The sequence below is a fragment of the Somniosus microcephalus genome, chromosome 11, assembly GCF_052327205.1.
Source record: "Somniosus microcephalus isolate GS21.2 chromosome 11, FLI_Smic_1.0, whole genome shotgun sequence".
Classification (NCBI taxonomy): domain Eukaryota; kingdom Metazoa; phylum Chordata; class Chondrichthyes; order Squaliformes; family Somniosidae; genus Somniosus; species Somniosus microcephalus.
The window spans coordinates 50608007-50628627 of NC_140997.1; the positions used below are offsets into that span (position 1 = coordinate 50608007).

General features: G+C 56.4%; 1 protein-coding gene across 1 annotated transcript in view; it reads right to left on the minus strand.

The window, feature by feature from the left end:
• grin2aa (glutamate receptor, ionotropic, N-methyl D-aspartate 2A, a) overlaps positions 1-20621 on the minus strand; it is a 322390-nt gene that overhangs the window by 68697 nt on the left and 233072 nt on the right. The window contains exons 5-6 of the mRNA XM_086002241.1: positions 4552-4720; positions 4213-4366 (exon numbers count right to left, since the gene is read on the minus strand). Coding sequence (XP_085858367.1) covers positions 4213-4366; positions 4552-4720 — 323 coding nt within the window. The remainder of the gene's footprint in view (positions 1-4212; positions 4367-4551; positions 4721-20621) is intronic.

Sequence of the window (20621 nt, forward strand, 5' to 3'; positions counted from 1 at the left end):
CAGGTGCTCACTAGATTGAAGGAATATGGGCTCCGAGCTAATCGCCACAAATGCGAGTTTTTCCAGAATCAGATCTCGTATTGTGGCCACGTTATTGATAAAGAGGTGTTGCATAAGTCCCCTGAAAAGATTGAGGCAGTAGTCAAGGCTCCAGCACCGGAAAATGTGTCACAACTGAGGTCGTTCCTCGGGCTGGTGAACTACTACCATAAGTTCTTGCCGAATTTGTCTACCGTACTACACCCACTGGACACCCTACTGCAAACGGGGGTACCATGGAAGTGGAGTGACGAATGTAAACGTGCTTTCCAGAAGAGCAAAGCATTGATCACATCAAAAGAGGTGTTGGCTCATTTCAACCCAGCACTACCAATTCGGTTGGCGTGTGATGCGTCACCCTATGGCATTGGAGCGATGCTGTTGCACAGATTCACGGACGGCTCAGAGAGGCCAGTAGCCTTTGCGTCTCGGTCACTGACCTCAGTCAAGCGTAACTACGCCCAGATTGACAGGGAGGCCCTCAGCCTAGTGTGGGGAGTGAAAAAGTTCAATCACTATCTGCACGGGCAGAAGTTCACCTTGCTGACTGACCACCAACCACTTGTCTCCATCTTTAATCCAAAGAAGGGCGTTCCGGTGATGACTGCGCAACGGCTACAAAGATGGTCCATTTTTCTAGGGGTGCACCAATATGAAATCGAGTATAAGGGCACGAAACAGCATGGAAACGCTGATGGGCTATCATGCCTGCCACTGCCTACTGTGGAGGAAGCACCAGCAGTGGATCCTGTCGAAATATTTCATTCGACTATAATTGAATGCTTTCCAGTAACTAACGCTGCTATAGAGAAGGAGACCCGAAATGACCCGACGCTGTCTCGGGTATATGATTTGACGGTGAAGGGATGGCTAGCACATGGTGACTCACTGTTGCCAGCATTCTCATCCAGAAGAGAACAGCTGTCAGTATGCCAGGGGACCTTGATGTGTGGATCCCGAGTGGTAATTCCACCCAAGTTAAGGGAGAGAGTGCTCAATGAGCTTCATGAAGGTCATCTGGGAGGGGTGAAAATGAAAAGCCTTGCTAGGGCTTATGTGTGGTGGCCAGGGATCGATCAGCAAATCGAGGACCTGACAAAGAGCTGCTCAGGATGCCAGAAGGTCCAAAATGCACCACCACATGCCCCTCTACACCCATGGGAGTGGCCCTCATCGCCATGGCAACAGGTGCATATTGATTTTGCTGGTCCATTCATGGACTCAATGTTTTTAATAGCCATGGAAGCGCACTCGAAATGGCCTGAGGTAATCAAAATGTCCTCCACCACCACGGAGAAAACTATTGCAGTCCTACGGGCCATTTTTGCCAGGAACGGCTTGCCAGAGCAGATTTGCTCTGATAACGGACCACAGTCTGTGTCCGAAGAGTTTCGAAGATTTATGAAAAGGAATGGGGTAAGGCATTACACATCTGCCCCGTATCATCCAACCACAAATGGATTGGCTGAGAGGTTCGTACAAACCTTTAAAAAAGCAGTAAAGGCCATGTGCAATGACGACATTCCACTGCAGCATAAGGTGGACAATTTCCTGTTAGCCTACAGAAATGCGACACATGCAGTCACCAACCAGGCCCCGGCCATGATGTTCTTTAACCGAAGGTTGAGATCTTGTCTGGATTTGCTCAGACCAAATGTACGAAGAGATGTTGAGAGTAAGCAATTCCAGCACATCAATGAGAAGCCGACAAGGAGCTTCAATGTAGGGCAACCAGTCTTGGCCTGCGACTACCGAACAGAGAAATGGCAACCAGGAACGATATGCACACGGCAGGGGCCACTAATGTACACAGTGAATGTTGGGGAGAACATTGTGAGACGCCAAGCTGATCAGATCCTAGAGTCACAGGAACGAGTCAACCCCATGTCTCGGCCATACATACCTGGTGAGGAACCCGACGTACAGGTCGCATCTACCTCAGAAACAGTAGCATCAGAAGCTGATGAACCAACCGACGACAGGGGGCCAGAATCGCCTCCGCACCAAGAGCAAGACACTCGGGAAAGGCGCTATCCAGAAAGGATCAGGAAGCCTCCCCAAGACTGAATTTATAAATAGACTATTCTCAGCTAGTTTTGCATGTTAAAAGTGTTAATTGTAATTAGTTTGATATTTAATTGTTAAATGAGTGTTATGGTACTGTTAATCTAAAAGGGGAGGAATTGTAATGTATGTACCTTTAAGGGGAGAACTACTTTTTACAGCTCCTGTATACAGTAGTACCGGCAGTGACCACACCTGTATATAAACCCTGAGTAGTGATCTGTACACTTAGTTCTAGAGTAACCCTCATTCAGTAAACACCTGTTGAATCGATCCCTGCAGTCTGATTATTGAAGGACACAACATTAAGATACACGGATCTAACAAGTGGCGATCAGAGAGAAACTGGAGGAAGATGCGAGTTCAGGGCTAGGGCGGGGGGGGGGGGGCGACCTTAGACAAAGTGGGCTAGGGGAAGGGAGGGAAGCAACAGAGGCAGCTGAATGGATGGTCTCAATCTTTGTGACAAAGAAGTCCATGAGCTCCCCGCACTTGTTGCTGGAGGTGAGAGTGGAGGGGACAAGGGAGGGGGATTGAAAGAAATGGTTCGTAGTGGTGAAAAGAAGCCGGGGTTACCTTTGCATTCCAGGATGATCCTGGAGTAGTGAGCCATTTTGGCAGAGGAGAGCTGGGCCCGATAGTGCTTGATTTGTTCCAGCCAGGTCTGGTGATAAGTGGCTAAGCCAGTGGTGCACCATATGCATTCAAGTCTGCGCCCCTTGGAGTAAAGGGAATGAAGATGGGGGCCATACCAGGGAGAAGAACCAGGGTGGGAGAGAGTGAGGGTTTTACTGAGGGCAAGGCATCAAAGGCAAAGGTGAGGGAGCGATTGAGCAGATCGACAGCCGCTGAAGTAACATGGTGAATGGAGGGCCAAAGGCTGGAGAGTTGGGAGTTTGAAAGTGCTGTTGTAAGTGAATTAAGGGAGAGTTTTCTCCAGGGGTGGATGCAGAAGGAAGTGGGATTGGAAGGGGGATGTGACTAGTGAGGGATAAAAGGAAGTGATCAGAGATGGCCTTGTCTGTACAAAGAGAAAAAATGGCATGAAAGATTAAGTAAAAAAACAGTAGGTAGATAATTGAAGATAAGTCACTGATGTAGCAAAGGAAAATGAACAATTAGCCAGACTGGGGTGTTGCAGTATTGGATGGGTGGTGGGAATGGAGCTGTACACTAATAAATTATAGGAATATTTCTAATCCTTTTTAATTTGCTTTTTCATAGCTTTGAAATCCTTTTCCTTTCTCATCCAAAGAAGTGCGATTTCAAAACTACCTTAAAATAAAACAGCTTTAAAAATTTAAGGCATGGCCTACATATTGAAGTACATGAAATCCCTGAATGGTGCGAAATCACCTGACCACCTCTCTCAGGCCGGATATGATGGATAAGATGCAGAATTGGGAATGTGTGTGCCAACAAAGCCACCCGCCCACGGCTTTTTAAAAAACACAATCCTACGCTCTCTACAGCTCTGGCTGCTCCGAACATTGACAAAAATAGTGCGGTGTCTGAGATGGGTCTGACCATGCACTCTCAACATGGATTTGTGAAAAGACTACTTTCATTTGATTTATGACTCTTATCATCTTAAAGACTATAATCATAAACTCCCTTCCTCTTTTCGGCAGACAGTCTGCTTGCCTACCCATGTTAAAAATAGCAATCACAGCAGGGTAGCAGGGATGTTTTTAAAAAAAAATCCGTTTTAAAGTGGATGGTAGCTGTTTCAGGGAGGAAAAAAGCCCAGAAAAGTTGCTAAGGAACTTGGTGGTGTCTTTACAGTGCGGTGAATTTCGCCATCATTATGCAAGTTAAATAAATTGTCATATCATTTTGGTCATAAGCATTGTTGGAAAGCTACGGCAATCGCTTTCCAATGCTGCCGATTCCCCTGTAATCGCCAGGTTGTTGGTGATAGAATCGACAGTACAGCACAGAAACAGGCCATTCAGCCCAACAGGTCTATGCCAGTGTTTCTGCTCTACACGAGCGATAATATCGCAATAACATCAATGAAGTCAGATTGCTCCTAAGCACCAGTGAGATCACACGCCTGCTATTCCTGGGCTACCACAGACAAGGGTAAGACATCTCAAAATAGTTTACCTAAAAATGCAGAGGGGGAAACTGTGCCATTGCTGCGAGACACCATAACGCTGATTCCTGTTTCCACAAATGGCACCGAGAAGTCAACAACTTCCGATCTCTCCTCGTTAATGGTCAGTGATCCGACAGCCATAGCCGCTCGCTGATACATCACCTGGAGGTAGTGCAGGCAACAACAAAAAAAACAGATGGAATCAGTTGAAAACACACAGCCTGTAGAGTTTTACTTCATTTGTTTCTAGGGGTTTTTTTTGCCGGGGGGTGGGGGTTGTCGCGAACAGATTCTAATCCTAAAGTTGCGTAACGTCTTGCGGCCGTTTATTACCTAAAGCAACTTACATCACCAACCATTCCATTCCATACACCGTTGATTTTTTTGCCATGCTTCCCGTTTGACACCAGGTACAGATCATACGTGAATTTCACGGTCTGCGCAAGCTTCTTCAGAATGTCGATGCAAAATCCTTTGCAGCATTTCTTCACATATATCGGCTTGCCGGTGGAATTGCTGCCAACAGAACAAAAAGGAGCATTTGTAAGCAGTGCGACAATAACAGCAAATAAATCTCTGTTTCAGGAACATGGAATCCACCATTTGATCCCACTGTCAAAACAGGCCGAAACAGTTAGATTTAGGGCTAATTACCCTGACCTGCAAATCAGTGGGACTCATGTCGCAATGTGGATGCATAAAGCACCACCAAATTCTTCTCCCTGCTATTTTAATGAAGGCATTCACGGAGTTAAAATAAACAGGGTAACGCCAGTGTTAAACTGGTGAAGAGAGGAACTTGGCACAAGTATGGTGAGTGTCCAAATGATAACATTGGTCACAATAAATTCCAGACTTTTATGTATGACTTCCAATTTTAACTAAACCTTTCTGCACTGTGTAAAATAAAGATCCTCGCAATCAATCACATTATGATCAATGTTCTTTTCTAGTTTGTGGTAAATCTATCATTAATATCTGTTCGTCATTTCTCATCTGTTGAAATATTCCTGAAATAAAGGACTGAATCTTAACTCCCAAAAACGGGTCAGTTCGGAGGTTAAAATTTTAAAAATCTGAAACAGGAAACCAACCCACCTCGAACCCATTCACTTCCGGTTTTAACAGTGGCAGAACGAGGGGTGAGCGACCAGTCTGCTCACAGATGGCAGGTTGGTTATTTAAATATTTTAATGAGGCTGCCTGCCTTCATTTTACCAGTGATTCTATTTTTAACCACAGCTGTCCGAGTTTCCCAGGCCTCGGAAAGCCCTGCAGGTGAAAGGAGGGGAGAAGGGCCGAATCCATGAGGTAAGTGCCTTTACAGCACAGCATGTGGGCAGGGAGGAGCAGGAGTGTTTCCTCCAGGCCCAACTAGCTAATCCAGTATACCCCCCGCCCGCCCCGTGATCTGCCTGCTGCCCCGACCACCATTGGACCCACCCCCTACCCGCCCCGTGATTGAACCCTGCCTCCACCCCGTGATTGGACACCCCTCCCCTCATGATCGGACCCCCACCAATGATTGGACACCCCTCGCGATTGGATAATAACCCCCCTCCATCGGACCACCCATTCCGCCCCCCACCCACCCCGTTATCGGACCCACCCCCGCGATCGGACAATCCTCCCCCACCGCAATCAGACCCCCACCCATCCCCCACAATCTTTCCCACCACCCTCGCCCCCCACCCCCACCCACACCACACCCCCCGCCACCACTAGGCCGACCTGCTCTCAGCCCAGCTCGGCTGCGCTCCCCGAAGCTGTCCCCGCCTCCTTTCAGCTGCCGAGTTTCCCTAGGCCTAGGCTGGCCAAGGTTAAACCTTCAAAGCAGCTTAAAACAGAGGCTGCCAGCCTAATTAAAATATTTAAATTGCCAACCCGCCTCCTGGTGGCAATCGACGGGGGTAGCGATGGCGATTCGGGGGGAGTGATGGTGATCGGGAGGAGTGATGGTGATCCGGGGGACTGACGGTGATCGGGGGGAGAGATGGTGATCAGGGGAGAGTGATGGTGCTCGGTGTAGTGATCGTGATCGGGAGGAGTGATGGTGATCGGGGGGGAGAGTGCTGGTGATGGGGGGAGTGATGTTGATCGGGTGGAGGAGTGATGGTGATCGGGGGGAGTGACGGTGATCGGGGGGAGTGACGGTGATCGGGGGAGTGACGGTGATCGGGGCAGTGACGGTGATCGGGGCAGTGACGGTGATCGGGGGAGTGACGGTGATCGGGGGAGTGACGGTGATCGGGGGGAATGACGGTGATCGGAGGGAATGACGGTGATCGGGGGATTGATGGTGATGGGGGAGTGATGGTGATCGGGGGCAGGAGTGATGGTGATCGGGGGGAGTGATGGTGATCGAGGGGAGTGATGGTGATCGGGGGGGGAGTGATGGTGATCGGGGAGAGTGATAGTGATGGTGATCGGGGGGAGTGACGGTGATCGGGGGGAGTGAAGGTGATCGGGGGGAGTGAAGGTGATCGGGGGGAGTGATGGTGATCAGGGGGAGTGATGTGATCGATGGGGGAGTGATGGTGATCGGGGGGAGTGATGGTGATCGGGGGGAGTGATGGTGATCGGGGGGAGTGATGGTGATCAGGGGGAGTGATGTGATCGATGGGGGAGTGATGGTGATCGGGGGGAGTGATGGTGATCGGGGGGAGTGATGGTGATCAGGGGGAGTGATGGTGATTGGGAGGAGTGACGGTGATCGGGGGAGTGATGGTGATCGGGGGGAGTGATGGTGATCGGGGGGAGTGATGGTGATTGGGGGGAGTGATGGTGATCGGGGGGAGTGATGGTGATTGGGGGGAATGATGGTGATCGGGGGGAGTGATGGTGATCGGGGGGAGTCATGGTGATCGGGGCGTGTGATGGTGATCGGGAGATTGATGGTGATCAGGGGGAGTGATGGTGATCGGGGGGATTGATCTTGATCGGGGGAGTGATGGTGATCGGGGGGAGGAGTGATGGTGATCGGGGGAGGAGCGATGGTGATCGGGGGGAGTGATGGAAATCGGGGGGGAGTGATGGTGATCGGGGGAGTGATGGGGATCGGGAGGCGTGACGGAGATCAGGGGGGAGTGACGGTTCTCGGGGGAGAGACGGTGATTGGGGGGAGTGATGGTGATCGGGGGAGTGATGGAGATCAGGGGAGAGTGATGGTGATCGGGAGGTGTAACGGTGATCGGGGGAGTGATGGTGATCGGGAGGAGTGACGGTGATCGGGGGAGTGATGGTGATCGGGGGGAGTGATGGTGATCGGGGGGAGTGATGGTGTTCGGCGTGAGTGACGGTGATCGATGGGGGAGTTATGGTGATCGGGGGGACTGATGGTGATCGGGGGGAGCCATGGTGATCGGGGGTGTCATGGTGATTGGGAGGAGTGATGGTGATAGGGGGGAGTGATGGTGATGGGGTGAGTGATGGTGAACGATGGGGGAGTTATGGTGATTGGGGGGAGTGACGGTGAACGATGGGGCAGTTATGGTAATCGGGGGGAGTGATGGTGATCAGGGGGGAGTGAAGGTGATCGGGGAGTGACGGTGATCAGGAGGAGTGATGGTGATCGGGGGCAGTGAAGGTGATCGGGGGCAGTGAAGGTGATCGGGAGGAGTGATGGTGATCGAGGGGGTGTGTTGGTGATCGGGGTGAGTGATGGTGATTGGGGGGAGTGATGGTGATCGGGGGGAGTGATGGTGATTGGGGGGAATGATGGTGATCGGGGGGAGTGATGGTGATCGGGGGGAGTCATGGTGATCGGGGCGTGTGATGGTGATCGGGAGATTGATGGTGATCAGGGGGAGTGATGGTGATCGGGGGGATTGATCTTGATCGGGGGAGTGATGGTGATCGGGGGGAGGAGTGATGGTGATCGGGGGAGGAGCGATGGTGATCGGGGGGAGTGATGGAAATCGGGGGGGAGTGATGGTGATCGGGGGAGTGATGGGGATCGGGAGGCGTGACGGAGATCAGGGGGGAGTGACGGTTCTCGGGGGAGAGACGGTGATTGGGGGGAGTGATGGTGATCGGGGGAGTGATGGAGATCAGGGGAGAGTGATGGTGATCGGGAGGTGTAACGGTGGTTGGGGGAGTGATGGTGATCGGGAGGAGTGACGGTGATCGGGGGAGTGATGGTGATCGGGGGGAGTGATGGTGATTGGGGGGAGTGATGGTGTTCGGCGTGAGTGACGGTGATCGATGGGGGAGTTATGGTGATCGGGGGGACTGATGGTGATCGGGGGGAGCCATGGTGATCGGGGGGTGTCATGGTGATTGGGAGGAGTGATGGTGATAGGGGGGAGTGATGGTGATAGGGGTGAGTGATGGTGAACGATGGGGGAGTTATGGTGATTGGGGGGAGTGACGGTGAACGATGGGGCAGTTATGGTAATCGGGGGGGAGTGATGGTGATCAGGGGGGAGTGAAGGTGATCGGGGAGTGACGGTGATCAGGAGGAGTGATGGTGATCGGGGGCAGTGAAGGTGATCGGGGGCAGTGAAGGTGATCGGGAGGAGTGATGGTGATCGAGGGGGTGTGTTGGTGATCGGGGTGAGTGATGGTGATCGGGGGGAGTGATGGTGGTCGGGGCATTGATGGTGATCGGGAGAGTGATGGTGATTGGGGGAGTGATGGTGATCGGGGGAGTGATGGTGCTCGGGAGGGAATGTTGGTGAATGGGGGGAGGAGTGATGGTGATCGGGGGGAGGTGTGATGGTGATCGGCGGAGCAGTGACGTTGATCGGGGGTTAGTCATGGTGATCGGGGGGGAGGGATGGTGATCGGGGGGAGTGATGGTGATCGGGGGGAGTAATGGTGATCAGCGGGAGTGACGGTGATCGATGGGGCAGATATGGTGATCGGGGCAGTGATGGTGATCGGGGGGCAGTGATGGTGAACGGTGGGAGTGATGGTGATTGGGGGGAGTGATGGTGATCAGCGGGAGTGCCGATGATCGATGGGGGAGATATGGTGATCAGGGGGTGTGATGGTGATCGGGGGAGTGATGGTGATCGGGAGGGAGTGTTGGTGAATGGTGGGAGGAGTGTTCGTGATCGAGGGGAAGGGATGGTGGTCGGGGCATTGATGGTGATCGGGGGGAGTGATGGTGATCGGGGGGAGTGATGGTGATCGGGAGGAGTGACGGTGATCGATGGGGGAGATATGATGATCAGGGCAGTGATGGTGATTGGGTGGAGTGATGGTGATCAGGGGGGAGTGATGGTGATCGTGTGGAGTGATGGTGATTGGGGGGGAGTGACGGTGATTGGGGGGGAGTGAAGGTGATCGGGGGGAGTGAAGGTGATCGGGGGGAGTCAAGGTGATCGGGGGGAGTCATGGTGATCAGGGGGAGTGATGGTGATCGGGGGGATTGATCTTGATCGGGGGAGTGATGGTGATCGGGGGGAGGAGTGATGGAAATCGGGGGGGAGTGACGGTGATCGGGGGAGTGATGGGGATCGGGAGGCGTGACGGAGATCAGGGGGGAGTGACGGTTCTCGGGGGAGAGATGGTGATTGGGGGGAGTGGTGGTGATCGGGGGAGTGATGGAGATCGGGAGGTGTAACGGTGATCGGGGGAGTGATGGTGATCGGGAGGAGTGACGGTGATCGGGGGAGTGATGGTGATCGGGGGGAGTGATGGTGATCGGGGGGAGTGATGGTGTTCGGCGTGAGTGACGGTGATCGATGGGGGAGTTATGGTGATCGGGGGGACTGATGGTGATCGGGGGGAGCCATGGTGATCGGGGGGTGTCATGGTGATTGGGAGGAGTGATGGTGATAGGGGGGAGTGATGGTGATAGGGGTGAGTGACGGTGAACGATGGGGCAGTTATGGTAATCGGGGGGGAGTGATGGTGATCAGGGGGGAGTGAAGGTGATCGGGGAGTGACGGTGATCAGGAGGAGTGATGGTGATCGGGGGCAGTGAAGGTGATCGGGGGCAGTGAAGGTGATCGGGAGGAGTGATGGTGATCGAGGGGGTGTGTTGGTGATCGGGGTGAGTGATGGTGATCGGGGGGAGTGATGGTGATCGGGGGGAGTGATGGTGGTCGGGGCATTGATGGTGATCGGGAGAGTGATGGTGATTGGGGGAGTGATGGTGATCGGGGGAGTGATGGTGCTCGGGAGGGAATGTTGGTGAATGGGGGGAGGAGTGATGGTGATCGGGGGGAGGTGTGATGGTGATCGGCAGAGCAGTGACGGTGATCGGGGGTTAGTCATGGTGATCGGGGGCGAGGGATGGTGATCGGGGGGAGTGATGGTGATCGGGGGGAGTGATGGTGATCAGCGGGAGTGAAGGTGATCGATGGGGGAGATATGGTGATCGGGGCAGTGATGGTGATCGGGGGGGAGTGATGGTGAACGGGGGGAGTGATGGTGATCGGGGGGAGTGATGGTGATCAGCGGGAGTGCCGATGATCGATGGGGGAGATATGGTGATCAGGGGGTGTGATGGTGATCGGGGGAGTGATGGTGATCGGGAGGGAGTGTTGGTGAGCGGTGGGAGGAGTGTTCGTGATCGAGGGGGAGGGATGGTGGTCGGGGCATTGATGGTGATCGGGGGGAGTGATGGTGATCGGGGGGAGTGATGGCGATCGGGAGGAGTGACGGTGATCGATGGGGGAGATATGGCGATCAGGGCAGTGATGGTGATTGGGTGGAATGATGGTGATCAGGGGGGAGTGATGGTGATCGTGTGGAGTGATGGTGATTGGTGGGGAGTGACGGTGATTGAGGGGAGTGAAGGTGATCGGGGGGAGTGAAGGTGATCGGGGGGAGTGATGGTGATCGGGGGAGTGACGGTGATCGGGGCAGTGACGGTGATCGGGGGAGTGACGGTGATCGGGGGAGTGATGGTGATCGGGGGGAATGACGGTGATCGGAGGGAATGACGGTGATCGGGGGATTTATGGTGATGGGGGAGTGATGGTGATTGGGGGGAATGATGGTGATCGGGGGGAGTGATGGTGATCGGGGGGAGTCATGGTGATCGGGGAGTGTGATGGTGATCGGGAGATTGATGGTGGTCAGGGGGAGTGATGGTGATCGGGGGGAGTGATCTTGATCAGGGGAGTGATGGTGATCGGGGGGAGGAGTGATGGTGATCGGGGGAGGAGCGATGGTGATCGGGGGGAGTGATGGAAATCGGGGGGGAGTGATGGTGATCGGGGGGAGTGATGGGGATCGGGAGGCGTGAGAGAGATCAGGGGGGAGTGACGGTTATCGGGGGGAGAGACGGTGATCGGGGGGGAGTGATGGAGATCAGGGGAGAGTGATGGTGATCGGGAGGTGTAACGGTGATTGGGGGAGTGATGGTGATCGGGAGGAGTGACGGTGATCGGGGGAGTGATGGTGATGAGGGGGAGTGATGGTGATCGGGGGGAGTGATGGTGATGGGGGGAGTGATGGTGTTCGGCGTGAATGACGGTGATCGATGGGGGAGTTAAGGTGATCGGGTGGACTGCTGGTGATCGGGGGGAGCCATGGTGATCGGGGGGGTGTCATGGTGATTGGGAGGAGTGATGGTGATGGGGGGAGTGATGGTGATAGGAGTGAGTGATGGTGAATGATGGGGGAGTTATGGTGATTGGGGGCAGTGACGGTGAACGATGGGGCAGTTATGGTAATCGGGGGGAAGTGATGATGATCAGGGGGGAGTGAAGGTGATCGGGGAGTGACAGTGATCAGGAGGAGTGATGGTGATCGGGGGCAGTGAAGGTGATCAGGGGCAGTGAAGGTGATCGGGGGCAGTGATGGTGATCGAGGGGGTGTGTTGTTGATCGAGGGGGAGTGATGGTGACCGGGGGGAGTGATGGTGATCGGGGTGAGTGATGGTGATCGGGGCATTGATGGTGATCGGGAGAGTGATGGTGATCGGGGGAGTGATGGTGATCGGGGGAGTGATGGTGATCGGGAGGGAATGTTGGTGAATGGGGGGAGGAGTGATGGTGATCGGGGGGATTGATGGTGATCGGGGGGAGTGATGGTGATCGGGGGGAGTGACGGTGATTGATGGGGGAGAGACGGTGATCGATGGGGGAGATATGGTGATCGGGGCAGTGATGGTGATCGGGTGGAGTGATGGTGATCGGGGGGGGAGTGATGGTGATCGTGTGGAGTGATGGTGATCGGGAGGGAATGTTGGTGAATGGGGGGAGGAGTGATGGTGATCGGGGGGATTGATGGTGATCGGGGGGAGTGATGGTGATCGGGGGGAGTGACGGTGATCGATGGGGGAGAGACGGTGATCGATGGGGGAGATATGGTGATCGGGGCAGTGATGGTGATCGGGTGGAGTGATGGTGATCGGGGGGGGGAGTGATGGTGATCGTGTGGAGTGATGGTGATCGGTGGGGGAGTGATGGTGATCGGGGGGGAGTGACGGTGATTGGGGGAGTGATGGTGATCAGGGGGAGTGAAGGTGATCGGGGGAGTGAATTTGATCGGGGGAGTGATGGTGATCAGGGGGTGTGTTGGTGATCGAGGGGGAGTGATGGTGATCGGGGGGAGTGATCGGGGGGAGTCATGGTGATTGGGGGATTGATTGATCGATGAGGGAGTCATGGCGATCTGGGGGAATGATGGTAATCGGGGGGAGTGATGGTGATCGGGAGGAGTGACGGTGATCGGGGGGCAGTGACGGTGATCGGGGGTTAGTCATGGTGATCGGGGGGAGTGATGGTGATCGGGGGGAGTGATGGTGATCGGGGGAGAGTTATGGTGATCGGGGGGGGAGTGATGGTGATCGGGGGAGTGATGGTGATCGGGGAATGATGGTGATCCGGGGGGAGTGATGGTGATCGGGGGGAGGAGTGATGGCGATCGGGTGAGGAGTGATTGTGATCGGGTGAGGAGTGATGGTGATCGGGGAGGAGTGATGGTGATCGGGGGGAGTGATGGTGATCGGGGGGAGTGATGGTGATCGGGGGGGAGTGATGGAGATCGTGGGGGAGTGATGGTGATCGGGGGGAGTGATGGGGACTGGGGGGAGTGATGGTGATCGGGGCAGTGATGGTGATCGGGGGGAGTGACGGTGATCGGGGAGTGACGGTGATCGGGGGAGTGACGGTGATCGGGGGGGAGTTATGGTGATCGGGGCGGAGTGATGGTGATCGGGGGAGTGATGGTGATCGGGGAATGATGGTGATCGGGGGGGAGTGATGGTGATCGGGGGGGAGTGACGGTGATTGGGGGAGTGATGGTGATCAGGGGGAGTGAAGGTGATCGGGGGAGTGAATTTGATCGGGGGGAGTGATGGTGATCAGGGGGTGTGTTGGTGATCGAGGGGGAGTGATGGTGATCGGGGGGAGTGATCGGGGGGAGTCATGGTGATTGGGGGATTGATTGATCGATGCGAGAGTCATGGCGATCTGGGGGAATGATGGTAATCGGGGGGAGTGATGGTGATCGGGAGGAGTGACGGTGATCGGGGGGCAGTGACGGTGATCGGGGGTTAGTCATGGTGATCGGGGGGAGTGATGGTGATCGGGGGGGAGTTATGGTGAACGGGGGGGAGTGATGGTGATCGGGGGAGTGATGGTGATCGGGGAATGATGGTGATCGGGGGGGAGTGATGGTGATCGGGGGGAGGAGTGATGGCGATCGGGTGAGGAGTGATTGTGATCGGGTGAGGAGTGATGGTGATCGGGGAGGAGTGATGGTGATCGGGGGGAGTGATGGTGATCGGGGGGAGTGATGGTGATCGGGGGGGAGTGATGGAGATCGTGGGGGAGTGATGGTGATCGGGGGGAGTGATGGGGACTGGGGGGAGTGATGGTGATCGGGGCAGTGATGGTGATCAGGGCAGTGATGGTGATCGGGGGGAGTGACGGTGATCGGGGAGTGACGGTGATCGGGGGTAGTGACGGTGATCGGGGGGGAGTTATGGTGATCGGGGCGGAGTGATGGTGATCGGGGGAGTGATGGTGATCGGGGAATGATGGTGATCGGGGGGGAGTGATGGTGATCGGGGGGAGGAGTGATGGCGATCGGGTGAGGAGTGATTGTGATCGGGTGAGGAGTGATGGTGATCGGGGAGGAGTGATGGTGATCGGGTGGAGTGATGGTGATCGGGGGGGAGTGATGGTGATCGTGTAGAGTGATGGTGATTTGGGGAAGTGAAGGTGATCGGGGGGAGTGAATGTGATCGGGGGAGTGATGGTGATCGGGGGGAGTGATGGTGATCGGGGGGAGTGATGGAGATCGGGGGGAGTGATGGTGATTGGGGGGAATGATGGTGATCGGGGGGAGTCATGGTGATCGGGGGGAGTCATGGTGATCGGGGAGTGTGATGGTGATCGGGAGATTGATGGTGGTCAGGGGGAGTGATGGTGATCGGGGGGAGTGACCTTGATCAGGGGAGTGATGGTGATCGGGGGGAGGAGTGATGGTGATCGGGGGAGGAGCGATGGTGATCGGGGGGAGTGATGGAAATCGGGGGGGGAGTGATGGTGATCGGGGGGAGTGATGGGGATCGGAAGGCGTGAGAGAGATCAGGGGGGAGTGACGGTTATCGGGGGGAGAGACGGTGATCGGGGGGAGTGATGGAGATCAGGGGAGAGTGATGGTGATCGGGAGGTGTAACGGTGATCGGGGGAGTGATGGTGATCAGGGGGAGTGATGGTGATCGGGGGGAGTGATGGTGAAGGGGGGAGTGATGGTGTTCGGCGTGAATGACGGTGATCGATGGGGGAGTTATGGTGATCGGGTGGACTGCTGGTGATCGGGGGGAGCCATGGTGATCGGGGGGGTGTCATGGTGATTGGGAGGAGTGATGGTGATAGGGGGGAGTGATGGTGATAGGGGTGAGTGATGGTGAATGATGGGGGAGTTATGGTGATTGGGGGCAGTGACGGTGAACGATGGGGCAGTTATGGTAATCGGGGGGAAGTGATGGTGATCAGGGGGGAGTGAAGGTGATCGGGGAGTGACAGTGATTAGGAGGAGTGATGGTGATCGGGGGCAGTGAAGGTGATCAGGGGCAGTGAAGGTGATCGGGGGCAGTGATGGTGATCGAGGGGGTGTGTTGTTGATGGAGGGGGAGTGATGGTGACCGGGGGCAGTGATGGTGATCGGGGTGAGTGATGGTGATCGGGGCATTGATGGTGATCGGGAGAGTGATGGTGATCGGGGGAGTGATGGTGATCGGGGGAGTGATGGTGATCGGGAGGGAATGTTGGTGAATGGGGGGAGGAGTGATGGTGATCGGGGGGAGTGACGGTGATTGGGGGAGTGATGGTGATCGGGAGGAGTGACGGTGATCGGGGGAGTGATGGTGATCAGGGGGAGTGATGGTGATCGGGGGGAGTGATGGTGAAGGGGGGAGTGATGGTGTTCGGCGTGAATGACGGTGATCGATGGGGGAGTTATGGTGATCGGGTGGACTGCTGGTGATCGGGGGGAGCCATGGTGATCGGGGGGGTGTCATGGTGATTGGGAGGAGTGATGGTGATAGGGGGGAGTGATGGTGATAGGGGTGAGTGATGGTGAATGATGGGGGAGTTATGGTGATTGGGGGCAGTGACGGTGAACGATGGGGCAGTTATGGTAATCGGGGGGAAGTGATGGTGATCAGGGGGGAGTGAAGGTGATCGGGGAGTGACAGTGATCAGGAGGAGTGATGGTGATCGGGGGCAGTGAAGGTGATCAGGGGCAGTGAAGGTGATCGGGGGCAGTGATGGTGATCGAGGGGGTGTGTTGTTGATCGAGGGGGAGTGATGGTGACCGGGGGGAGTGATGGTGATCGGGGTGAGTGATGGTGATCGGGGCATTGATGGTGATCGGGAGAGTGATGGTGATTGGGGGAGTGATGGTGATCGGGGGAGTGATGGTGATCGGGGGAGTGATGGTGATCGGGAGGGAATGTTGGTGAATGGGGGGAGGAGTGATGGTGATCGGGGGGAGTGATGGTGATCGGGGGGAGTGACGGTGATTGGGGGAGTGATGGTGATCAGGGGGAGTGAAGGTGATCGGGGGAGTGAATTTGATCGGGGGGAGTGATGGTGATCAGGGGGTGTGTTGGTGATCGAGGGGGAGTGATGGTGATCGGGGGGAGTGATCGGGGGGAGTCATGGTGATTGGGGGATTGATTGATCGATGAGGGAGTCATGGCGATCTGGGGGAATGATGGTAATCGGGGGGAATGATGGTGATCGGGAGGAGTGACGGTGATCGGGGGCAGTGACGGTGATCGGGGGGAGTTATGGTGATCGGGGGGGAGTGATGGTGATCGGGGGAGTGATGGTGATCGGGGAATGATGGTGATCGGGGGGGAGTGATGGTGATTGGGGGGGAGGAGTGATGGTGATCGGGGAGGAGTGATGGTGATCGGGGGAGTGATGGTGATCGGGGGGAGTGATGGTGATCGGGGGGAGTGATGGTGATCGGGGGGGAGTGATGGTGATCGTGGGGGAGTGATGGTGATCGGGGGGAGTGATGGGGACTGGGGGGAGCGATGGTGATCGGGGCAGTGATGGTGATCAGGGCAGTGATGGTGATCGGGGGGAGTGACGGTGATCGGGGAGTGACGGTGATCGGGGGGAGTGACGGTGGTCGGGGGGAGGAGTGATGGTGATCGGGGGGAGGTGTGATGGTGATCGGCGGAGCAGTGACGGTGATCGGGGGTTAGTCATGGTGATCGGGGGGGAGGGATGGTGATCGGGGGGAGTGATGGTGATCGGGGAGAGTGATGGTGATCAGCGGGAGTGACGGTGATCGATGGGGGAGATATGGTGATCGGGGCAGTGATGATAATCGGGGGGGAGTGATGGTGAACGGGGGGAGTGATGGTGATCGGGGGGAGTGATAGTGATCAGCGGGAGTGCCGATGATCGATGGGGGAGATATGGTGATCAGGGGGTGTGATGGTGATCGGGGGAGTGATGGTGATCGGGAGGGAGTGTTGGTGAACGGTGGGAGGAGTGTTCGTGATCGAGGGGGAGGGATGGTGGTCGGGGCATTGATGGTGATCGGGGGGAGTGATGGTGATCGGGGGGAGTGATGGCGATCGGGAGGAGTGACTGTGATCGATGGGGGAGATATGGTGATCAGGGCAGTGATGGTGATTGGGTGGAGTGATGGTGATCAGGGGGGAGTGATGGTGATCGATGGGGGAGTGATGGTGATCGGGGGGAGTGATGGTGATTGGGGGGAGTGATGGTGATCGATGGGGGATTGATGGTGATCGGGGAGCAGGGACGGTGATCGGGGGTAGTGATGGTGATCGGGGGGAGTGATGGTGATCAGGGGAGAGTGATGGCGATTGGGAGGTGTAACGGTGATCGGGAGGAGTGGCGGTGATCAGGGGGAGTGATGGTGATCGGGGGGAGTGATGGTGATCGTGTGGAGTGATGGTGATTTGGGGGAGTGAAGGTGATTTGGGGGAGTGAAGGTGATCGGGGGGAGTGATGGTGATCGGGGGGAGTGATGGTGATCGGGGGGAGTGATGGTGATCGATGGGGGAGTGATGGTGATCGATGGGGGAGTGATGGTGATCGGGGGGAGTGATGGTGATCGGGGGGAGTGATGGTGATCGGGGGAGTGATGGTGATTGGGGGGAATGATGGTGATCGGGGGGAGTGATGGTGATCGGGGGGAGTCATGGTGATCGCGGAGCGTGATGGTGATCGGGAGATTGATGGTGGTCAGGGGGAGTGATGGTGATCGGGGGGAGTGATCTTGATCAGGGGAGTGATGGTGATCGGGGGGAGGAGTGATGGTGATCGGGGGAGGAGCGATGGTGATCGGGGGGAGTGATGGAAATCGGGGGGGAGTGTTGGTGATCGGGGGGAGTGATGGGGATCGGGAGGCATGAGGGAGATCAGGGGGGAGTGACGGTTATCGGGGGGAGAGACGGTGATCGGGGGGAGTGACGGTGATCGGGGGGAGTGATGGTGATCGGGGGGAGTGATGGAGATCAGGGGAGAGTGATGGTGATCGGGAGGTGTAACGGTGATTGGGGGAGTGATGGTGATCGGGGGGAGTGATGGTGATGGGGGGAGTGATGGTGTTCGGCGTGAATGACGGTGATCGATGGGGGAGTTATGGTGATCCGGTGGACTGTTGGTGATCGGGGGGAGCCATGGTGATCGGGGGGGGGTGTCATGGTGATTGGGAGGAGTGATGGTGATAGCGGGGAGTGATGGTGATAGGGGTGAGTGATGGTGAATGATGGGGGAGTTATGGTGATTGGGGGGAGTGACGGTGAACGATGGGGCAGTTATGGTAATTGGGGGGAAGTGATGGTGATCAGGGGGGAGTGAAGGTGATCGGGGAGTGACAGTGATCAGGAGGAGTGATGGTGATCGGGGGCAGTGAAGGTGATCAGGGGCAGTGAAGGTGATCGGGGGGAGTGATGGTGATCGAGGGGGTGTGTTGGTGATCGAGGGGGAGTGATGGTGACCGGGGGGCGTGATGGTGGTCGGGGCATTGATGGTGATCGGGAGAGTGATGGTGATTGGGGGAGTGATGGTGATCGGGGGCGTGATGGTGATTGGGAGGGAATGTTGGTGAATGGGGGGAGGAGTGACGGTGATCGGGGGGAGTGATGGTGATCGGGGGGAGTGATGGTGATCGGGGGGAGTGACGGTGATCGATGGGGGAGATATGGTGATCGGGGCAGTGATGGTGATCGGGTGGAGTGATGGTGATCGTGTGGAGTGATGGTGATCGGTGGGGGAGTGATGGTGATCGGGGGGGAGTGACGGTGATCGGGGGAGTGATGGTGATCAGGGGGAGTGAAGGTGATCGGGTGAGTGAATTTGATCGGGGGGAGTGGCGGTGATCGGGGGGAGTGATGGTGATCAGGGGGTGTGTTGGTGATCAAGGGGGAGTGATGGTGATCGGGGGGAGTGATCGGGGGGAGTCATGATGATTGGGGGATTGATTGATCGATGAGGGAGTCATGGCGATCTGGGGGAATGATGGTAATCGGGGGGAGTGATGGTGATCGGGAGGAGTGACGGTGATCGGGGGGCAGTGACGGTGATCGGGGGTTAGTCATGGTGATCGGGGGGAGTGATGGTGATCGGGGGAGTGATGGTGATCGGGGGGGAGTTATGGTGATCGGGGGGGAGTGATGGTGATCGGGGGGGAGTGATGGTGATCGGGGGAGTGATGGTGATCGGGGAATGATGGTGATCGGGGGGAGTGATGGTGATCGGGGGGAGGAGTGATGGCGATCGGGTGAGGAGTGATTGTGATCGGGTGAGGAGTGATTGTGATCGGGTGAGGAGTGATGGTGATCGGGGAGGAGTGATGGTGATCGGGGGGAGTGATGGTGATCGGGGGGAGTGATGGGGACTGGGGGGAGTGATGGTGATCGGGGCAGTGATAGTGATCAGGGCAGTGATGGTGATTGGGGGGAGTGACGGTGATCGGGGGAGTGACAGTGATCGGGGGGAGTGATGGTGATCGGGGGGAGTGATGGTGATCGGGGGGAGTGATGGTGATCGGGGGGAGTGATGGTGATCGATGGGGGAGTGATGGTGATCGATGGGGGAGTGATGGTGATCGGGGGGAGTGATGGTGATCGGGGGGAGTGATGGTGATCGGGGGGAGTGATGGTGATTGGGGGGAATGATGGTGATCGGGGGGAGTGATGGTGATCGGGGGGAGTCATGGTGATCGCGGAGCGTGATGGTGATCGGGAGATTGATGGTGGTCAGGGGGAGTGATGGTGATCGGGGGGAGTGATCTTGATCAGGGGAGTGATGGTGATCGGGGGGAGGAGTGATGGTGATCGGGGGAGGAGCGATGGTGATCGGGGGAGTGATGGAAATCGGGGGGGGAGTGTTGGTGATCGGGGGGAGTGATGGGGATCGGGAGGCATGAGGGAGATCAGGGGGGAGTGACGGTTATCGGGGGAGAGACGGTGATCGGGGGGAGTGACGGTGATCGGGGGGAGTGATGGTGATCGGGGGGAGTGATGGAGATCAGGGGAGAGTGATGGTGATCGGGAGGTGTAACGGTGATTGGGGGAGTGATGGTGATCGGGGGGAGTGATGGTGATGGGGGGAGTGATGGTGTTCGGCGTGAATGACGGTGATCGATGGGGGAGTTATGGTGATCCGGTGGACTGTTGGTGATCGGGGGGAGCCATGGTGATCGGGGGGGGGTGTCATGGTGATTGGGAGGAGTGATGGTGATAGGGGGGAGTGATGGTGATAGGGGTGAGTGATGGTGAATGATGGGGGAGTTATGGTGATTGGGGGGAGTGACGGTGAACGATGGGGCAGTTATGGTAATTGGGGGGAAGTGATGGTGATCAGGGGGGAGTGAAGGTGATCGGGGAGTGACAGTGATCAGGAGGAGTGATGGTGATCGGGGGCAGTGAAGGTGATCAGGGGCAGTGAAGGTGATCGGGGGGAGTGATGGTGATCGAGGGGGTGTGTTGGTGATCGAGGGGGAGTGATGG